The 17,831-nt window shown below is 49.1% G+C and overlaps 1 protein-coding gene across 1 annotated transcript in view; it reads right to left on the reverse strand.

Moving 5' to 3' along the window:
- DLG5 (discs, large homolog 5 (Drosophila)) overlaps positions 1–17,831 on the reverse strand; it is a 136,569-nt gene that overhangs the window by 61,619 nt on the left and 57,119 nt on the right. Inside the window, exons 2-5 of the mRNA XM_011928797.1 lie at positions 16,293–16,361; positions 4,025–4,187; positions 1,549–1,692; positions 675–858 (exon numbers count right to left, since the gene is read on the reverse strand). Of these exons, the coding sequence (XP_011784187.1) occupies positions 675–858; positions 1,549–1,692; positions 4,025–4,187; positions 16,293–16,335 (534 nt within the window). The 5' untranslated portion in view covers positions 16,336–16,361. The remainder of the gene's footprint in view (positions 1–674; positions 859–1,548; positions 1,693–4,024; positions 4,188–16,292; positions 16,362–17,831) is intronic.

The following is a 17,831-nucleotide window of genomic DNA, read 5'->3' on the forward strand; positions in this document are numbered from 1 at the left end:
CTCGGCCTCCCAAAGTGCTGGGATTACAGGCTTGAGCGTCACTGATATTTTTAAAGGAAGTTACACAAACAAAAAGGGTAGAAACCACAATGAACCTGTGGTCTTGGATTAGAATTGAAAGTGTCAATGTGAACTCATGGCTTTCAATCTACATGTCTGATACAGAAATACAGATATACATATGTGTATGTATGTATGTGTATGGCCTTTGTGTATGTGTACACTTAGCTACTTCCTACTTCTTTCCACTGAGAGGGCCGGGAAACAGTGCTAACGCAAGCTACAAGCACATCCAGCACTTGGTTGGCTGTGTTTTTTTTTTTAGAGATAGGGTCTCACTCCATCGCCCAGACTGGGGTGCAGTGGCATGATCATAGCTCACTATAACCTCAGACTCCTAAGCTCCAACGATCCTCCTGCCTCAACCTCCTGAGTAGCTAGGACTACAGGTGTGCCACCATGTCCAGCTAATTTTTCTTTTTTTGTAGAGATGGGGTCTTGCCATGTTGCCCAGGCTCATCTCAAGCAATCTCCCACTTTGGTCTCCCAAAGCGCTGGGATCACAGATGTGGGCCAACGTGCCTGACCTGGCATTTACTTCTCAATATTATTCTCCATTAAAAGGAATGAGGACTACTTGGGAGAAATGGCCAGTCTGCAGGGGCTGGGCCTACCTGCTGCTGCTGGGCACGGAGGTCACCGATCTCCTTCTGGTCCTCCTCGTGGAGCCGCTTCATGTCCTCCCACGACTGCTGCAGCAGGTTTCGCTCCCGCAGCAGCTGCCCATTCTCCCGCCTCAGCATGTCCACATCATCCTTCAGCCGAGTCTGGTCACTCAGGAGCCGGCTGTGGAGTGTGCTGAAACACCCGGTACATGCTCAGTGAGCCCCAGCCAGCCCCTCACACCCTGCCCCACCCCAGGCCATCACCAGCCTCAGGTCCTAACACTTCCCGTAGATACAGCGGACAGGAGCCAATGGCAGCTAGGTCTGCAGCACTCAGAGGCAAGCCAAAACCTGCCAACAGCCCAATTCCAGAAACATCCAAATCACCACTTACAAACCTGACACCAAAAAGGGCACATGTATCTCCAGGGAAGGGAGACAGGCCCCTCTGGTACAGACCTAGTGCCTGCAAATACTGGGGCCTGGGCAGATATCAGCAGGCGGGCAGGCAAAGACTCTCAGAGGGGTACTGGGAGACCAAAGGGAAACACCCCTTGGGCCTATCCTACAGGAAGAAGCTGCAGTACGGCCCCTGGACAGAGACCCAGAGACCTGCCTGACTCCTGCTGCATGTTCTGAATCACTTTCCTGCCCGCCAGGTATCTGAAGCTGGCAATAAGATGTGAGGGATTAACAGCCTTGTTTTACACTTAGGAAAACTGGGGCCCAAAGGCACAAATACAACTGCTGTAGGCAGACTGCTTGCTGCTTACACAGCGACAGGACTAGAACCAGAACCCCTGGCTACCAAGTCCAGAGAAAAGAAGGGCAAAAGCAGCTGTCTGTGGATGCTGGGGGCCCTGGCCAAGCAGGCCTCACTCACTGGTAGAAGTCAGTCTCCTTGGCCACCTCCTCACACCTCTTCAAGGCGTTGGTGTGCTGGTTCTGCAGGCTCTGCAGGTCCGACATGGCTCGCACGCACTGGATCTTCAGCCTCTCGTAGTCAGGATTCAGCCTGTGGTAGGGCCTGGCCCAGACAGCAAACGGCCCCATGAAAACAGGCCCCAGGATTCACACGGACAGGGGAGTCAGGTCCTGGATTAGGCCAGCCCAGTGGTTCCCAACTACTGGTCCCCTATGCACCACACACCTAAGTGTTTGTTAAACTCAGGTATCCTGGCCTCACTCAGATCCACAGAATCAGAATCCCCAGGATGGAGGGAGCCGTGGTTGCCTGAACTCCCTGCATGGGCCTGGAGAGCTGAGACGGTGCCAACTTGTTCTGTAGGAGCTCCCAGGAGTCTGTACAACAGATCTGAGTCCAAAAGAAACCTGTGATGAAATGTCTCTTCTCTGTAGGCTGGGCACGGTTGCTCACGCCTGTAATCCCAGCACTTTGGGAGGCCGAGGCGGGTGGATCACTTGAAGCCAGGGGTTTGAGACCAGCCTGAGCAACATGGTGAAACCCGACCTCTACAAAAAAAATTAGCCTGGTGTGGTGGCATGCGCCGATAGTCCCAGCTATTCAGGAGGCTAAGGTGGGAGGATCACTTGAGCCCAGAAGGTTGAGGATGCAGTGAGTCAAGATCACACCACTGCATTCCAGCCTAGGCAACAGAGAGGATCCTGTCTCAAAAATAATTAAAAAATAAAATAAAATAAAATATTAAATAAAAGAAATCTCTCCTCTCTTTAGAACAGTGACTGTCAATCTTGGGTACACATTAAAATACCAATGCCCAGATCAATTACATTAGCATCTCTGAGGATAAGACCCAAACATGAGAATTTTTAAAAACTCCCCAGGGATTCCAATGTGCAACCAAGGTTAAGAACACTGGCCACCAGCAGTGATCTCAGAGCAGGGTTCCCAGACTTGCAGCACAGTATCACCTGGGAACTTGTCACAAATAGACATTCTCAGGCCTAGCCCCAGCCCCAGTCCCCCTGAGTCAGGTGTTCTGAAGGGAGGGAAAGAGAGGCAATGATCTGTGCATTAACAAGCTCTGTGGGTGATTCCGGTGCATGCTCAAGTTTGAGGACCCTTTTTCTAGAGCAGAGGTCAGCAAACTTTTTTTGCGAAAGGCCACATAGTAAATACTTAAGGCTTTGCACACTACATGGTTTCTGTTGCAACCACTCAACTCTGTCTTTGTAGCAGGAAAGCACTCATAGACACTTTGTAACCAATGAGCATGGCTGTGTTCCAATAAAACTTCATTTATGAAACAGGCAGTGGGCCCCTGGGCCACAGTGGGCCAACTCTCATGTGCTAGCACATCCACGTATTCACTCATCCTGCCTTTGGGCCAAATGACTGAGGGGCAGATCCTCACGAATATAAGCTCAAGGATCAGGCTCTGCAGCCCTGGCATAATCCCAGAGGCACAGAGTGCAGAGGCATAGACCCTTGCTCCTGAAGGAAAGAGGTGAAATTGAAGTGTTTACATCAAGCCCTCTTCCCTCCAGACCTCTACCAGCATGGGAGCTAAAGGATAAACCACTCTCTGGCCCTCCTCCTTCCCAGAAAGTCCTCTTAGATCATGCAGGTAGATAAAGACTCTCTCTCTGCCCCACCCTATGGGCCACCCTTCCCTGGTATCTACCTCTAAATCACAATAAAAGAAGCAAAAATTTTCTTCAAAGCAACAAAGACACCAGGTAAAATGTGGTCTGTTTAAAACACATCATGTGGGGCCAGATGCTGTGGTTCACACCTATAATTCCAGCACTCTGGGAGGCCAAGGCAGGAGGATCACTGGAGCCTAGAAGCTCAAAACCAGCCTGGGCAACAACAAAAGACCCTGCTGCAGCAAAAAAATTAAATAAAAAAAAAAATAGTTGGGCGTGGTGGCACACACCTATAGTCCCAGCTACTCGGAAGGCTAAGGTGGGAGGTTCACTTGAGCTGGGGAGGTCAAAACAGCATTGAACCATGATTGTGCCACTGCATCCTAGCCCGGGCAACAAAGCAAGACCCCGTCTCAAAAAACAAAACACGTATGTGGCAGGGAACAATTAATATGTTTACCAAGCACATAAAGCTTCACTCAACTTAGGCAGGTCTAGGAGACATTGGTAGGAACACACACACACACACACACACACACGAGCCGACTTTGCACACAAGCACACCACTACTAAGGGGCCTCATCACATGTGGGATGGGGACCTGCCCCAGAAGCCTGCGGGTCCTGCCCCTGGGAAGCATTTCTGGACGTGAAGTGAGGAAAAAGGGACACTCAGGCAGTGCAGCCTGGACCCTCAAGTGCTAGGGGTGTCTGGGGGTGACAGCACCAGCATCGGGGTAGTAACCCCAACCATGGGGCCTGGGTAAGGGGAGACAGCGTGATTACTACCTCTTGTCGAAGGTCGTGCCATGCGTGGCAAAGGCCAGGCGCTTGCGGAGCTCGTTCCTCTCCCTGGTCATCAGCCGCAGCTGGATGGAGAGGTTCTCCACCTTCTCGTTCACTTGCCGGTCAGTGAGGAGGGGGGGTGGGGACGGCGCCTTCCCGGTAGTGCCTGTGGAAGGGGAATAATAAAGTGAACTTGCATTCATCTGGCATTCACGAGGCATCCGGTGCTGTTCGGAGCTGTTGTCTTGTGTTAGCTATTCATGACACCCCAACAAGTGGGTCCTCTTACCATTCCCCTTTCACAGATGAGAACACTGAGCCAGAGAGGGTAGCAGGTAGAACTGAAAGTGAGTGCAGGGCATCTGGCTCCAGCATCCAAGCACTCAACAACCCCAGTAACCACCCCAGCAAGGCACATGGAGCAGGACAGACCAAACTGTGCCCTGAGGAGAGTGAAAGGCACGGCTCGAGGAGGAAGGCACACCTGAAATCCAGTGACGCTACTAAGGACCAGGGCAGCTGGGGCCCAAGGGCCATGTCCCCGCCCTCCTCAACCAGGGCTGGACACTGCACGGCTCCCTTTTTGCAAGCTGTCCACCCGCCTGCCAGACCTGCCCAACCAGCCCAGGCGTGCAGGCTAAGAGGAGGGCTGCTGGCTTCCAGCTTAGGTCAGTGTGACGCCATTCAAGTTGGTCCTGATGCCTCCAGGCTACTTAACCCTCACCAGCCCACATCACCCACCCTAGGACTGAGTGTCCTGCAGGGAGCCCCACACCTTATGCTCCTAGCAGGCAACAGCCACGGCTGCCACCACCACCTCTGACAAGATCCAAATCCATTTCTAGGAAGAAAGCACCTCATCCCAGGAGAAGAGACTATATCCATGGTGCTTTTATATTGAACCCTGTCAATATGTCTACCTGATATCTCAACCAACCCTAGAGACCCTTGGTGAGGTCAGAGGAGTTCACAGCAAACATCCAATCTGTGGATGGGATCTGGCAGGCTGACTCGTGTCAGGGGACACAGTGTTTGTTCTGCAGTGGACCCACAACGCACAAAGGGCATAGGACATGACAGGTCTTCTGACTCTCTGTGCCATCCTGACCACCCATGTCCCACTGATCCTTGTTGGCCAAATGTTCATGCAAACCAAGAGTCCCCCAAGACAAAAGCAGTGGCTTGGGACCTTCCAGAAGGGCCAGGGAGGACAGGGAGCTCAGCGCCAGGCATGACAAGCCAGACCACTGTGGGAGGGGGAGCCTCAACTCCCAGCGCTGCACTTGTCAGTGTTTCTCGGTTGTGGAACCCCAACCACCTGACTCCAGCATCCCCTGAAATGCAGGACAGTCACGTGCCAAATAACGACGTTTCAGTCAATGATGGACCACACGTAGGACAGTGGTCCCATAAGATTATAATAGAGTTAGAAACAAAAGAAATAAGTATTTTTTTTAAAAAAAGATTAAACCACATCTCTACAAAAAATACAAAAATCTTAGCCAAGAGTGGTGACTCACGCCTGTAATCCAAGCACTTTGAGAGGCCAAGGCAGGTGGATCCCTTGAGCTCAGGAGTTTGAGACTAGCCTGGCCAACATGGCGAAACCCTGTCTCTAACAAAAAATACAAAAAAATTAGCTGGGTGTGGTGGCACGTGCCTAGAGTCACAGTTACTTGGGAGGCTGAGGTGGGAGAATCGCCTGAGCCCAGGAGGTCAAGGCTGCAGTGAGCCGAGATCACTCTACTGCATTCCAGCCTGGGTGACAGAGCAAGAACTTGTCTCTAAAAAAATAAATTAAAAGATTACAAGAGAGGTGAAAAATTCCTGTCACCTAATGACGTCTTGCTGATTCTGATCCTCTGTAGCCCTAGGCTAATATATTAATGTATTTGTGTCTTAGTTTTTAACAAAAAAAGTTTTAAAAGTACAAAAATAATTAAAAATTTTTAAAATAGAAAAAGCCTATAAAATAAGGATATAAAGAAAGAAAATATTCAGCTGTACAATGTGTTTGTGTGTATTCTTTTTTTTTTTGAGACGGGGTCTTGTCATCACCCAGGCTGGAATACAGTGGCACAATCTCGGCTCACTGCAACCTCTGCCTCCTGGGCTCAAGCGATCCTCCCACTTCAGCCTCCCAAGTAGCCGGGACTACAGGCATGTGCCACCATGCCCAGGTAATTTTTTTGTACAGACAGGGTTTTGCCATGTTGCCCAGGCTGGTCTCAAACTTCTGAGCTCAAGGGATCTGCCTGCCTCAGGCTCCCAAAGTGCTCGGATTACAGGCGTGAGCCACCACACCTGGCCCAATGTGTTTGTGTTTTAAGCTAAGTGTTATTACAAAACAGTCAAAAAGTTAAAAAAATATATATAAAGTTTATAAAGTAAAAAAGTTACAGTAAGCTATAGTTTACTATTAAAGAAGGAAAAATATTTTCTGTAAGTCGAATATAGCCTAAGTGTACAGTGTTTACAAAGCTTACAGCAGTGTACAGTCATGCCCTATGCCCTCACATTCTCTCCCCACTCACTCACTGACTCACCCAGAACAACTTCCGATCCTGCAAGCTCCATTCATGTAAGTGCCCTGTATAGCTGGACCATTTTTTATCTTTTATTCTGTACTTTTGCTGCACCTTTTCTTTTCTATGTATAGACACACAAATACTTACCATTGTGTTACAACTGCCTACCGTAGCCAGTACAGTACCATGCTGCACAGGTTTGCAGCCTAGGAACAACAGGCCATATCATGTAACCTAGGTATGGGGTAGATACCATCTAAGTTTGTGTAAGCACACTCATGTTTACATAATGACTAAATTACCAAATGACAACACATTTCTCAGAATGTGTCCCTGTCATTAAGCAACACAGACTGTGTTTAAAAGCCACCAGTACCATGACAACCAGGATTTCTGTGCTCCAGGCCACACCTTTGTGGTCAAAATATTCTTTGGAGGTGAGGCCAGGGGTCAGCATCTCCTCTCCCCAAAGGGGTCTCCTCTACAGCTTCAGAAGCCTTCCCACAACTTTCCGCCAAGAGACCCTCAGCTTCACTGCTGCCCCCAGCAGTTTTGCGGGTCAGGTGGGTGATGGCGCTGAGTCACCTGACTGACCATAACCTACCTGACTCTCCAACAAGTGGAGCTTCCTTTCAACGTGCCTGCTACTCAACCTCTAACCAAGCTCAGGGGGAGGTTATGTTCCAAGCATTGATTTCACCGTCGCAACAACCTCACAGGTGTGTACTGATAACATCATCCCCATTTCACAGGTGAGAAACTGAGGCCCAGCAAGGTTAGGTCGTTGACTCAAGTGCCCAGGCAGTCTGGATTCGAAGCACATGTGCTTCACCCTCATGCCTTGCTGCCTCCCAAATAACAACCATCAGTAACATGCACTTCAAGCCTGGCAGGTTTTGTTTTTTGTTGTTGTTGTTTTGTTTTGTTTTTGTTTTTTTGAGACAGAGTTTCACTCCTGTTGCCCAGGCTAGAGTGCAGTGGTACAATCTCGGCTCACTGCAACCTCCACCTCCTGGGTTCAAGCGATTCTCCTGCCTCAGCCTCCAGAGTAGCTGGGATTACAGGCATGTGCCACCATGCCCGGCTGATTTTTTGTATTTAGTAGAGATGGAGTTTCACCATGTTGGCCGGGCTGGTCTCACACTCCTGACTTCAGGTGATCCACCCACCTCAGCCTCCCAAAGTGCTGGGATTACAGTGAGGCACCGCACCCGGCCATGCCTGGCAGTTTTTGAAATGCTTTTCATACATTATCCCATTCAATCCTCATAATGTAGATATCATTTTTATCCTCATTTTGCACATCGGGAAACACAACCTTACCAAGGTTAAATAGTGTGTCCAGGTCACAGAGGTATGGAATATGGACCTCTAAATGATCCTAGAAACCAAGGTATTAACCTCAAAGCTTGCACATTTTTGGATCTTAGGACCGCTATACTTATCTGACACTCCAAAGAGCTTTTGTTCATAGACGTTATGTCTAATAAAATTTACAAGATTAGAAATTAAAATCAAGAAGAATTTTTAAATATTTACTTATTTTTTAAAAAGTCAAAACTCCACTGTATATTCATGTAAGATTTTTTATGGGACATTAACCACCCTTTCCATTACAAAACAAAACAATGCAGCCGGAAGAGTGTCATTGCTTTGCATTTTGTTACACAGGCTGTTTAACATCCAGCTTCACAGAGACAGCTGGAGTCTCATCTCTGTGTAATGTCATACACCCAGGATGGAACCTTTTGAAAACTGGACTCTACACCCACGTGAGGATGAGAACATAAAAGACCAGTGACATCCTAGTATCATCATGAAAACAGTCTCACCTCACAAGCCCTCTGAAAGGACCTCGGGGACATTAGGCCACACTTTCAGAATGGCTATTATATGCTATAATCAAGTTCAAGAAATAGTAGAGAAACATCAAATGTCCAGTTTCACAACAGAAAAGCACCATCAGGCCCAGTAACCTGCCTTTGGGAAGATAAGAAATTCTGAATTTTATCCCCATTTTGTAAATGAGGCAACAGAAAGACGCAGCCCTAACTTTCGAGGAAGCTGGAGAGAGGAGAGGAGGCGGCAGGACAGAAGGAACGGCTCAGAACCATCCCAACGCTTCCCATCTCTGTCTCCAGACGTCTCAGTCTACAGCCACGATGACCTGGGGGTGGCTGGCCACACAGATAAAGTAGCAATGACATGTGCCAAGCACTGCCCAAGCACTGGGTTCTGTGCTAAAATCTCCGCAGCTCCCTACTGGTGTTGTGCTAGGATCGCTCCTTGAGAATCACGTCCAGAAAGACTACATGGCTAGGAAAATGGGATTCCCATGCAGACTCAGATCTGACATCAGAGCCAACACCTCAGCCACCCCCACAATACTGCCTCCTAATAGGGAAGGATTCCTGTTCCATTTCTCCTGGCCCAAAGGCTTGAGCATGCAGGACATATACAGAAAGTAAGGTCAACCAAGACCCGAGATCCATCACACAGCAGGCTCTCTGACCAAGCAGAAAGTGCAGCCCATGCCTCTGGCCTTTTGTAGTTGGGGGCTGGGGAGGGCCAAGGAGGGCCACAGGGGACCTCATGACCAATCTCAAGATGTGCTACACCCAGAAGTTCCAAAAGAACAGCAAGGGTTGCAGAAAATCCTCTCAATCCCCATTCAACTGAAGTTTTTGTCTTTTTATTTGCATCTAGGGGTTGACAGATATTCTGAAAATGATGCAGTCCTACCATACAAATGGTTGTCAGGATCCCTCAAATGGCCACTAAGACCAAATTCCACAGTGAAGGAGCTCACAACTTCCCAGCAGCACCCATCTTATCTCTCCCCCTAAAATTATGCCCTCTACTAAATTAATCTGTCTCTGGATATTCCCTCCACTGACCCTTGATCTAACCCCTAAGGGCCACAGGGAACAACTGGATTTCTTGTATGCAATAGACCTGTAAGCATTTGAAGACAACCATGAAGTTCCTTTACCACCATATGCCCATCAGAATGGCTAAAATAAAAAGCAATGCCACCAAATGCTGGCAAGGATACAGCTGGATTCTCAAAACTGGAATTCTCAAACACTGCTGATGGGAATACAAAGTCATGCAGCCACTTCAGAAAACAGTTTGACAGTGTCTTATAAAGCTAAACATGCAATTGCCATACCACCCAGCAATCCCATGCTTAGGTATTTTACCCAGGAGAAATGAGAATTTACGTGCATACAAAAACCAGCACACAGCTGTTTAGAGCAGCTAGGGAATGAATAAACAACTGTGTTATGTCCTTATGATGGAGTATTACTCAGCAATGAAAAGGGATGAATGATACAACTGCGGATGCACACAGGGTGTGGGGGAAGCTGGAGTGCCCTGCGTTAAGCAAAAGAAGCCCAACTCTAAAAGGTACAGACTACCACGACCACTGATATGACATTCTGGGAACGGCAACACTACAGGGACAGAAAAGAGATGAGTGGCTGCCAGAGACTGAGGGTGGGGAAAAGGGCAGACTGCAAAGGTGCAGAGGGAATTTTTAAGATACAGAAGGAAGTGTTCTGCATCTTAAAAGTAGCAATGGCTGCATGACTATTTGTCAAAACTTGAATTGTATACTTAAAAAAATACACTTTAGTGTATGTAAGTTATATCTCAATGAACATAACCTTAACAAAATAAAATTTTTTTGAGACAGGGTCTTGCTCTGTCACCCAGGTTGGAGTGCAGTGGCACAATCATGACTCACTGCAACCTCGACCTCCTGGGCTCAAGCAATCCTCCCACCTCAGCCTCCCAAGCAGCTGGAACTACAGGGGTGTGCTACCATGCCTGGCTAATTATTATTTTTTTTTTTTTTTACTTTTTGTAGCAACAGGGCCCCACTATGTTGCCCAGGCTGGTCCCAAACTCCTGGGCTCAAGCCATCCTCCTACCTTGGCCTCCTGAAGTGCTGGGATTATAGCTGTGAGCAACCATACCTAGCCTCACAACATTTTTTTTTTAAGAAAACAAACTGTGATGCCCTGAATGAAGCCATCATCCTACAAGTGATGTTGACAGGTAAAGAGATGAGGACCAATCTCCTCTGCTGTCACTGTGGTTATTTACAGTAAACTTTTTAAAAACAGGCAAAACAAAAACTAACATCAAGCTGGGTTGTCAACAAAAGCCTCCAAAGTAGCTGTCAACAAAAGCTTCCAATGCAGTTCTAACCTTGTGCAGTTGTTCTTCTGGACTCAAAAGCAAAGCTGTCAAGTCTCCCATGACCTCAGGCTTTCCTTACCCAAGTCTGGCAACCACTGGAGAAGGAGGCAGATTTTCCTTTTCCTTTTGTGTTCAGGATCAGATTTCAGAGGTAAAGGATTTGGTTTGGACTAAAATGGCCCAAAACAGGAAGACACCAGACCAGGAGCAGGCTCTGGATGGTGAACAAAGAACAGCCACCCCTGGGCTGCTCTTTTTACCCCCATTTTATAAAGGAGGCAACAGCAAGACGCAGCCCTGGCTTAGGAGGAAGCTGGAGAGAGGAGAGAAGGAAACAGGACAGAAGGAAGGGGCTCAGAGCCATGCCAACACAACCCATCACAGTCTCCAGCTATGAAGACCTCGGGGCAGCCAGCCTCCTTCTGACCTGGGTGTAAGAAGGAGGACAGAAGGGAGTGTTCCCATCACAGGAATCCTCAGCTCCTTATGTCAGTTACCCTGGCTGCTACTGTCACTACCACCGAGGCTCAGCAAATGGACTGGCAGCTAGGTGGATTTCTCAGCCACCACCCTTTGTCCTGGGCTCCCTCACTGTCATGCTCCCACTGACCCTGGAGGCGCCTCCTTGGTCTTACAGCTGGGCAGGTCTCATCTTTGCTTCTAGGCCCTGTAGGCCTGTGCTTCCAGGAGCCAGAGAGATGTCCAGGTAAACTTCCTAGCCACTTTCAGGCCCTGGCTACCAGGGAGAGGCAAAGCAGTGGCAAAGCACAGTCATCAGAGCACCAAGTCATCCTCACCTACAACTCAGGACACCCACAGCCGTCCAGGAAAGACCCAGGCCCTGCCTGGGGTGAACGAGTGCTTCTTAAAGCACCTAAGCTTCACTAAAGAACATGCTAGGCAAAATTTCAGGTCCCACCTGGACCCACTGAATCAGAAACCCTGGCAGTAAGTCCCTGCAGCACTCCGTGTTGTAAAAGCCCTCTGGGAGATTCTGATGCCTGGTACAGTTTGAGAACCTCTGTTCCCGACCAAAGTTGCATTTGCTGGCCAGAATGGACTTATTTCTCCCTTGTTTTACTGGCTATCCAGCAGCCACTGCCTTTAAAGGAATCCCCCGTTGATGTCATCAACAATGAAGGCCAAAGGGGGACACTCCCCCTTAGTCAATGAGTATGTGACTCCAGATCAGTGTTTCCCCAGCTTGGAGTGAAAGGAGGTTAGATTCCAATGCTGCAAGTCCAGGCCCCAGATCTCCAGCCAGATCAAAGACTTGCTTTCGAACCCTTGACTCAGTTCCAATGCAGTTCTAACCTTGTGCAGTTGTTCTTCTGGACTCAAAAGCAAAGCTGTCAAGTCTCCCATGACCTCAGGGAGGTCTTTTCAGAACCCAAACCACCATAAGCAGCCATGGCCAACTACTTCCCAGCTGCGTCTGAGTCCAGAGCACCTTTCCTAGAAGGCCCAATTCAAGGGCCACTTCCTCCAGGAAACTTTCTCTGATTCACCTCATCAGAACTAACTGCTTCTTCCCCTGAGTTACTTCTTTCTTTCTGCTCTACACCGAGCAGAATAGCCAGTCGTGCCAGACAGTACCTGTCTCCCTGGCAGTGTGATAACATTAGGGGCCATGCTCACTGCGATCCCTATGAGTATCAAACACCTGCCCCACGAGGAGGAGGCACTCCCATCTCTGATAAATTGGCTTTGCAAATGGTTATCCCTGATCCAAAAGTCTGGGTCAGGAATGAAGGATCAGAGGTCACAGGGCGTCAGTGGGCAGCCCCCACTTCCCTGATGGCTCACCCCACCTTCCCCTGTCAACCAGAAGAAGCACTTTCAAGGAATCTTCCCTGGGATACGAGGGAAGCCCTCCAGCTCTTTCTCCTGCCAATAAGCCTGGAGACCTCTCCATTTAATAAGAAATCTCCTGCTATTTCAATCTTCGTGGAATTTAAGGCTCGCTTTACAAGAGATGCCCAAGAACGTCTCTTCTCCTACTTAAAACCTCCCCAGTTTTCCAAGATGAGAAATAAAAGGCTACTGAGAAATTAGGTCAGGATGAATGTGGAGGAAAAAAGTATTGATTGCCTGAAACTAGTGCGCAGTCCCCGGCAGATCCACAGGGTAGGGTCGGGGGCAGGTCACAACAACAGGCGCAGGAGGCGGGGGAGGAGGGCCTCAGGGAAGCTGTGTGTGCTTAGCTGATGAAAACCCATGGAAACTGCCCGAGGAGGCCTTGGCACAAAGACCTGCCGCCCTTAAGGCTGTTGGAAAGGTGAGTTGTGAGTAGGGCCAGGATGGAGATCTGAGACCGGACAGACCGCCTGAGAGAATGCTGTCTACATGCCCAAGGCTTCAGCCTCCGATTTCCTCTCATGCTGAATACAACCTGCCATTCTTTTCCCAGCCATTTCCATTTAGGGAGATGTAAATGGGAAAGTGGAGGTGATTTTTTTTATAAGGATCTTGCTCTTGCCTTTCCTCAGGTTCCCAAGATCACCATGTGACCTTACCAGTGGCCCCTCCTGCCAGGGCAATGTGTGCTTGTAGACTTCTGCGTCTCATCAGATGTTGCTGAGCCAGCAGGAACTCCCTGGCAGGTGCTGGAGTGCTCCCAGGGCCAGCCCCACCAGGCATTCCACCCCGAGGGACTGGTGCAAGCCTGGTACAGACATTCCGGCTCCCTTCCCAGGGATGAGGTTGGGCCAGTCCATCTCAAACTGGAGGGTTAGTAAGCTATAGAAACCCTCAGAGTTTCTGATGCAGCAGGGATGGGAGGAAGCTCAAACCTGCATCTCTAATGAGTGTCCCCATGGTCCAGGGACCAGGCTTTGTGAACCACTGGTTTTGGCACGAACAAGCAGCCAACTGTGGTCACTGAGAGGAGGCCATACTGAGGGACTCTGGAACAGGTTCCTTTGCTCATAAAAACCCCACCTTCTTCTGCCACTCACCGCAGATGGCTACAGAGCACTTGGAATGTGGTGGATTTGCCTGAGAAACTAGAAATTTAAATTTCATTTTAATTCATTTAAATTTAAGTAGCCACTTGTGGTTAGTGGCGCCCATACTGGACACTGCAGACCTGGACACTGTCAGGTCTGGATGTGATGGCTGGAGTTGCTGCTACAGACACCCCGCCATGAGACTGTGGGAAGACAATGCACAGAGGAGGACAGAGTTGCATCCCCCTGTACTGGCTGACCTCAGCACAGCCTCATATGGGAGCTCATACATTTCCTGATTGGTTAAGGTGGTATGAGTGGGTGTTCCCTGATGCCTGCACCCAAAGGACAATGGCAACCTCAAGCAGAAAAGCAAGAGAAGCAAAACTCGGTTCCCTGTGAAATCAAGAGGCTCTGCCCAGAAGGGATGCAATCACTTATTTCAGCATTAAATATCCAGACACAGACAGTACAGACCCAGCCTGCTCTAAGAAACACATCAGAGCACTGCCCTCTGCCTGCCTGTGATGCCCAGAAAGAGCATGGGCATACTGTTGACGGCTCCATCGCAAGGACTGAGCCAGCTTCGGGTGAGTGCAGAACCAACTAGTGGGTCACGGCCATGACGCTTCTTCCAGAGTATGCTGGGGTCCAGCTGCCCAAGGAATATCTTCCTACTCAGGCTGGGAATCAGCAGGAATTGCTATGGGTTAGGCAATACCCCTCTCTAGAATTCCCTTTTAGAATGCACATGTGCCTAGGAAAGGTAACAATTTAACCCTTGAAATGCCGATGGGAATGAGTTTGCTGATCGCGATCTGTCAGACAGATACTGGTGAAGGGTGAAAAACTAGACAGGTCAGAGGAGTATGCTCAGGGCTTACCCAGTCCACCTTAAAAAGCCTCGCCTTCCCCATCTACTGATCCTGACTGTCCCACTCCATGCACTTCCTGAAGGGTGAGTCCTACCTTCCAAATTCCAACAATCCCATCATTCCGTTGATGTGTCTCCAGGCACCAAAAGCAGGCAGAACAAAGTAATAGGATACCGTTAGGAGCTTTGAATTGCAGTCCCAGAAGGGCCCGCCCTGAGTCCTAAACAGGATGAGGGTTATAGGGGGAACTGTGTTTTTATGGGTGGAATTCTGGTCCCCCAAAAGATGCTAAAGGCCCAATCCAGTATATGTGAATGTGAACCTTATTTGGAAAGGCACATCTGCATTCTAAAAGGGGAGTCCTGAGAGGCGCGCTGCTCAGCCCACAGCAGTTATTGCTGATGGTGAAACAGTCTTTACAGATTATCAATTTAAGATGAAGTCTTGCTGCCGGTAAGGCAGGCTCCTAGGCCAATCTGACCAGTATCCTTATTAAAAGGGGAAATTTGGAGACAGACACACACAGAGGGAGAATATCATGTGAACACAAAGGCAGAGATCAGTGTGATGTTGGCAAACCAAGGAGCACCAAGGATTACCAGCAAGCCACCCGAAGCGAGGAGAGAGGCCCAGGACAGATCCCTCCCCAGCACCTTCAGCCCACGTGGCCTCACTAACACTTTGATCTTGGGCTTCCGTCCTCCAAAACTGTGAGACAATCCATTTCTGCTGTGTAAGCCACCTGGTCTGTGGCACTTTATTACAGCAGTCCTAGAAAACTAAGATGGAACTCCCCCGCTGGTCACTGTCTTCCCTCTCTTCACACTGCCTTCCCTTACTGTGGCTACTTATTTAACAGTTTCCCACCAAAAGACCCTAACATCCAGGAGTGTGGGGCCCACATCTGCCTAATTTGCCACTACAGCCCAAGCCCACCTCTGGCACACTGGAGGTGTTCAGGATGTGAACCGACATAAGAAAGAGCCGTCCTGACTAGTCCTAGAATCTCAGGCACGTGACTTCCCCTCCCAGAATGTCAGTTTCCCCATCTCTCTGCCGGGGGAAAAGAAAATAGTCAGAGTAGATGACTTCTGTGAGTCCTTCAGGCTCAAAAGACACTGGAACTCCCCACTGAAGGTGTCTGCATCCATCACGGTCAGATCAGGCAATGAGAAACCCCACTAGAGGTGCTAAAACAGAGGAAATGGGTCACAGAGGTGTGGGAAGGCTGAGACTACTGTGGCCTTCCTGCTGGACTTCAGTGAACTCAGAGAAGGGCTGGCCTCATTTTATGGGCTTTCTGAAACCCATGTTCAGAGAAACATATCCAATTCAGTGTGGACTGCCAATGCCTATCCCCAAGGAAACTCCAAAAGGGGTGAGTCTCCTGGGCAGTGGTCACTGAGTTACTACGAGGCCTTTAGGGTGGAGGTGGAGATAGTGGGACAACAGGCTCCCCTAGAAGCTCTGTGCCCGGACAAAGTGAACAATGGCAAAACATGTGCCTCCCAGCACTCACCTCCCCACCTCCCTTCTAACATCAGAAATGGGTTTTTGCTGATGGAGAAAATGTAAATGAAATCAACAGAAGATGATCCTGTGAGTAATCTGACAAGGGAGAACCAGCTTCCTCTCCCATGAACTCCGGCTGTCCCAGCTTCCACCCAGACCCCTGGCCTACCCGGTGTCCTCCCCAGAAGGCAGTACTCACCCACACTGCTGAGGGAGCTGCTGCTTTCTGAGTCTGAAGGCATGGTGGACAGGACGCTGTAGGTAGAACCTGGGGAAAGAGGGGAGACTGTGTTACTAATCCCAAGGGGTCACTCGTCTTCACCCCAAGCCACTGTCAGACCAGTTGATCATCAGTCAATGCCAGGCCATGAGAGCCACATGCACCAGGCACTAGAAATACACATCCAGGGGCCAAGCAGAGGAGGCACGCTCAGCAGATCTGGACTTCGGTGTTTCTGCCAGGCCTCCCACCTCACTTTATACGCCCCTCCTGCTCTGGGCAGGCGGGCAGAGGGGAACTTGGAGTCAGTCAGCTGGCTTCTTGTTGGGACATCTGGGGAAAGGTTTAGCAAGGCAGTGACATGCCCCAGGTAAACATGGGGTGTGAGGGTTTCCTACAGATCTCTATCAATATGATTCTGGCTTCCATGCAGGGGGTAACAGAGCAGAAATTACACAACTGAACTATCTGTTCTTTCTCTGACTGCTCTGCTCTTAGGTTCTAACTGTATTCAAGCTCAGTTCTTAAGAATTCAGTTAGCATCTGCCCCCTTATTAAAAGTTACTCCTAAAATGATAAGCAATTATACCATCACCAAAGTCAGAGGGTAGCACTTTTTTGTCCACACTTAATGTTAATTCCTGGTTGTGGACACACAACCACTGTGGTTTGGTTTGAATTCAAATATTTTCAAAACCAGATGTTACCCTCCCAGCACCAGGAAGCCCAGTTTCTGAACCTATCTCTATGTAGGTGCCCACAGCTGGGTCGTGCTGAGCAAGTAGCTTTTGTTTTCTGGAACTCTGTTTCCTGGTCTGCAAAATGAAGGAGTTCAACCAGATGGCTTATAAGGTCCCTCTCCCATCCCATTTCAGCAATTACATTTCCATGATTAACAGTAACAGAAGGTACGCTTTGCTCATCAAGACTATGGATGACATAAAATTAAAAGGGAGGGCAAACTGACACAGAGACTAAATTGGGAGTGGACAAAGCATAACACACAGAGATGGCAGGTCAAATAAAACAAGGACGAATCCAGTGTTTTGTTCTTGGAGCCAAAAGAACTATACAATGAAGAGCAGTATGTACCAGGCCAAGTGGGTGAGTTGGAGACGGAATTTTTGCAATAAGGGCTTTGAACAAGCCTTAGGGCTCTAGCGTCAGAAAGCTGCCAAGAACTAATGAGATCCTGGGCTCCACAACCAGAAATGTGGGGACCAAATTTAAGGAGCTCCCAGTCGGGTGCAGTGGCTCACGCCTATAATCCCAGTGCTTTGGGAGGCCAAGGTGGGCAGATTGCTTCAGCTCAGGAGTTTGAGACCAGCCTGGGCAACATGGTGAAACTCCATCTCTACAAAAAATACAAAAAATTAGCTGGGCGTGGCAGCACTCACCTCTAGTCCCAGCTACCTGGGAATCTGAGGTGGAAGGATCACCTGAGCCCAGGGAGGTCAAGGCTGCAGTGGGCCATGATCATGCCACTCACTTCAGCCTGGGCAACAAAGTGAGATCCCA

This window comes from Colobus angolensis, unplaced genomic scaffold (assembly GCF_000951035.1).
Source record: "Colobus angolensis palliatus isolate OR3802 unplaced genomic scaffold, Cang.pa_1.0 Scaffold12, whole genome shotgun sequence".
Classification (NCBI taxonomy): Eukaryota; Metazoa; Chordata; class Mammalia; order Primates; family Cercopithecidae; genus Colobus; species Colobus angolensis.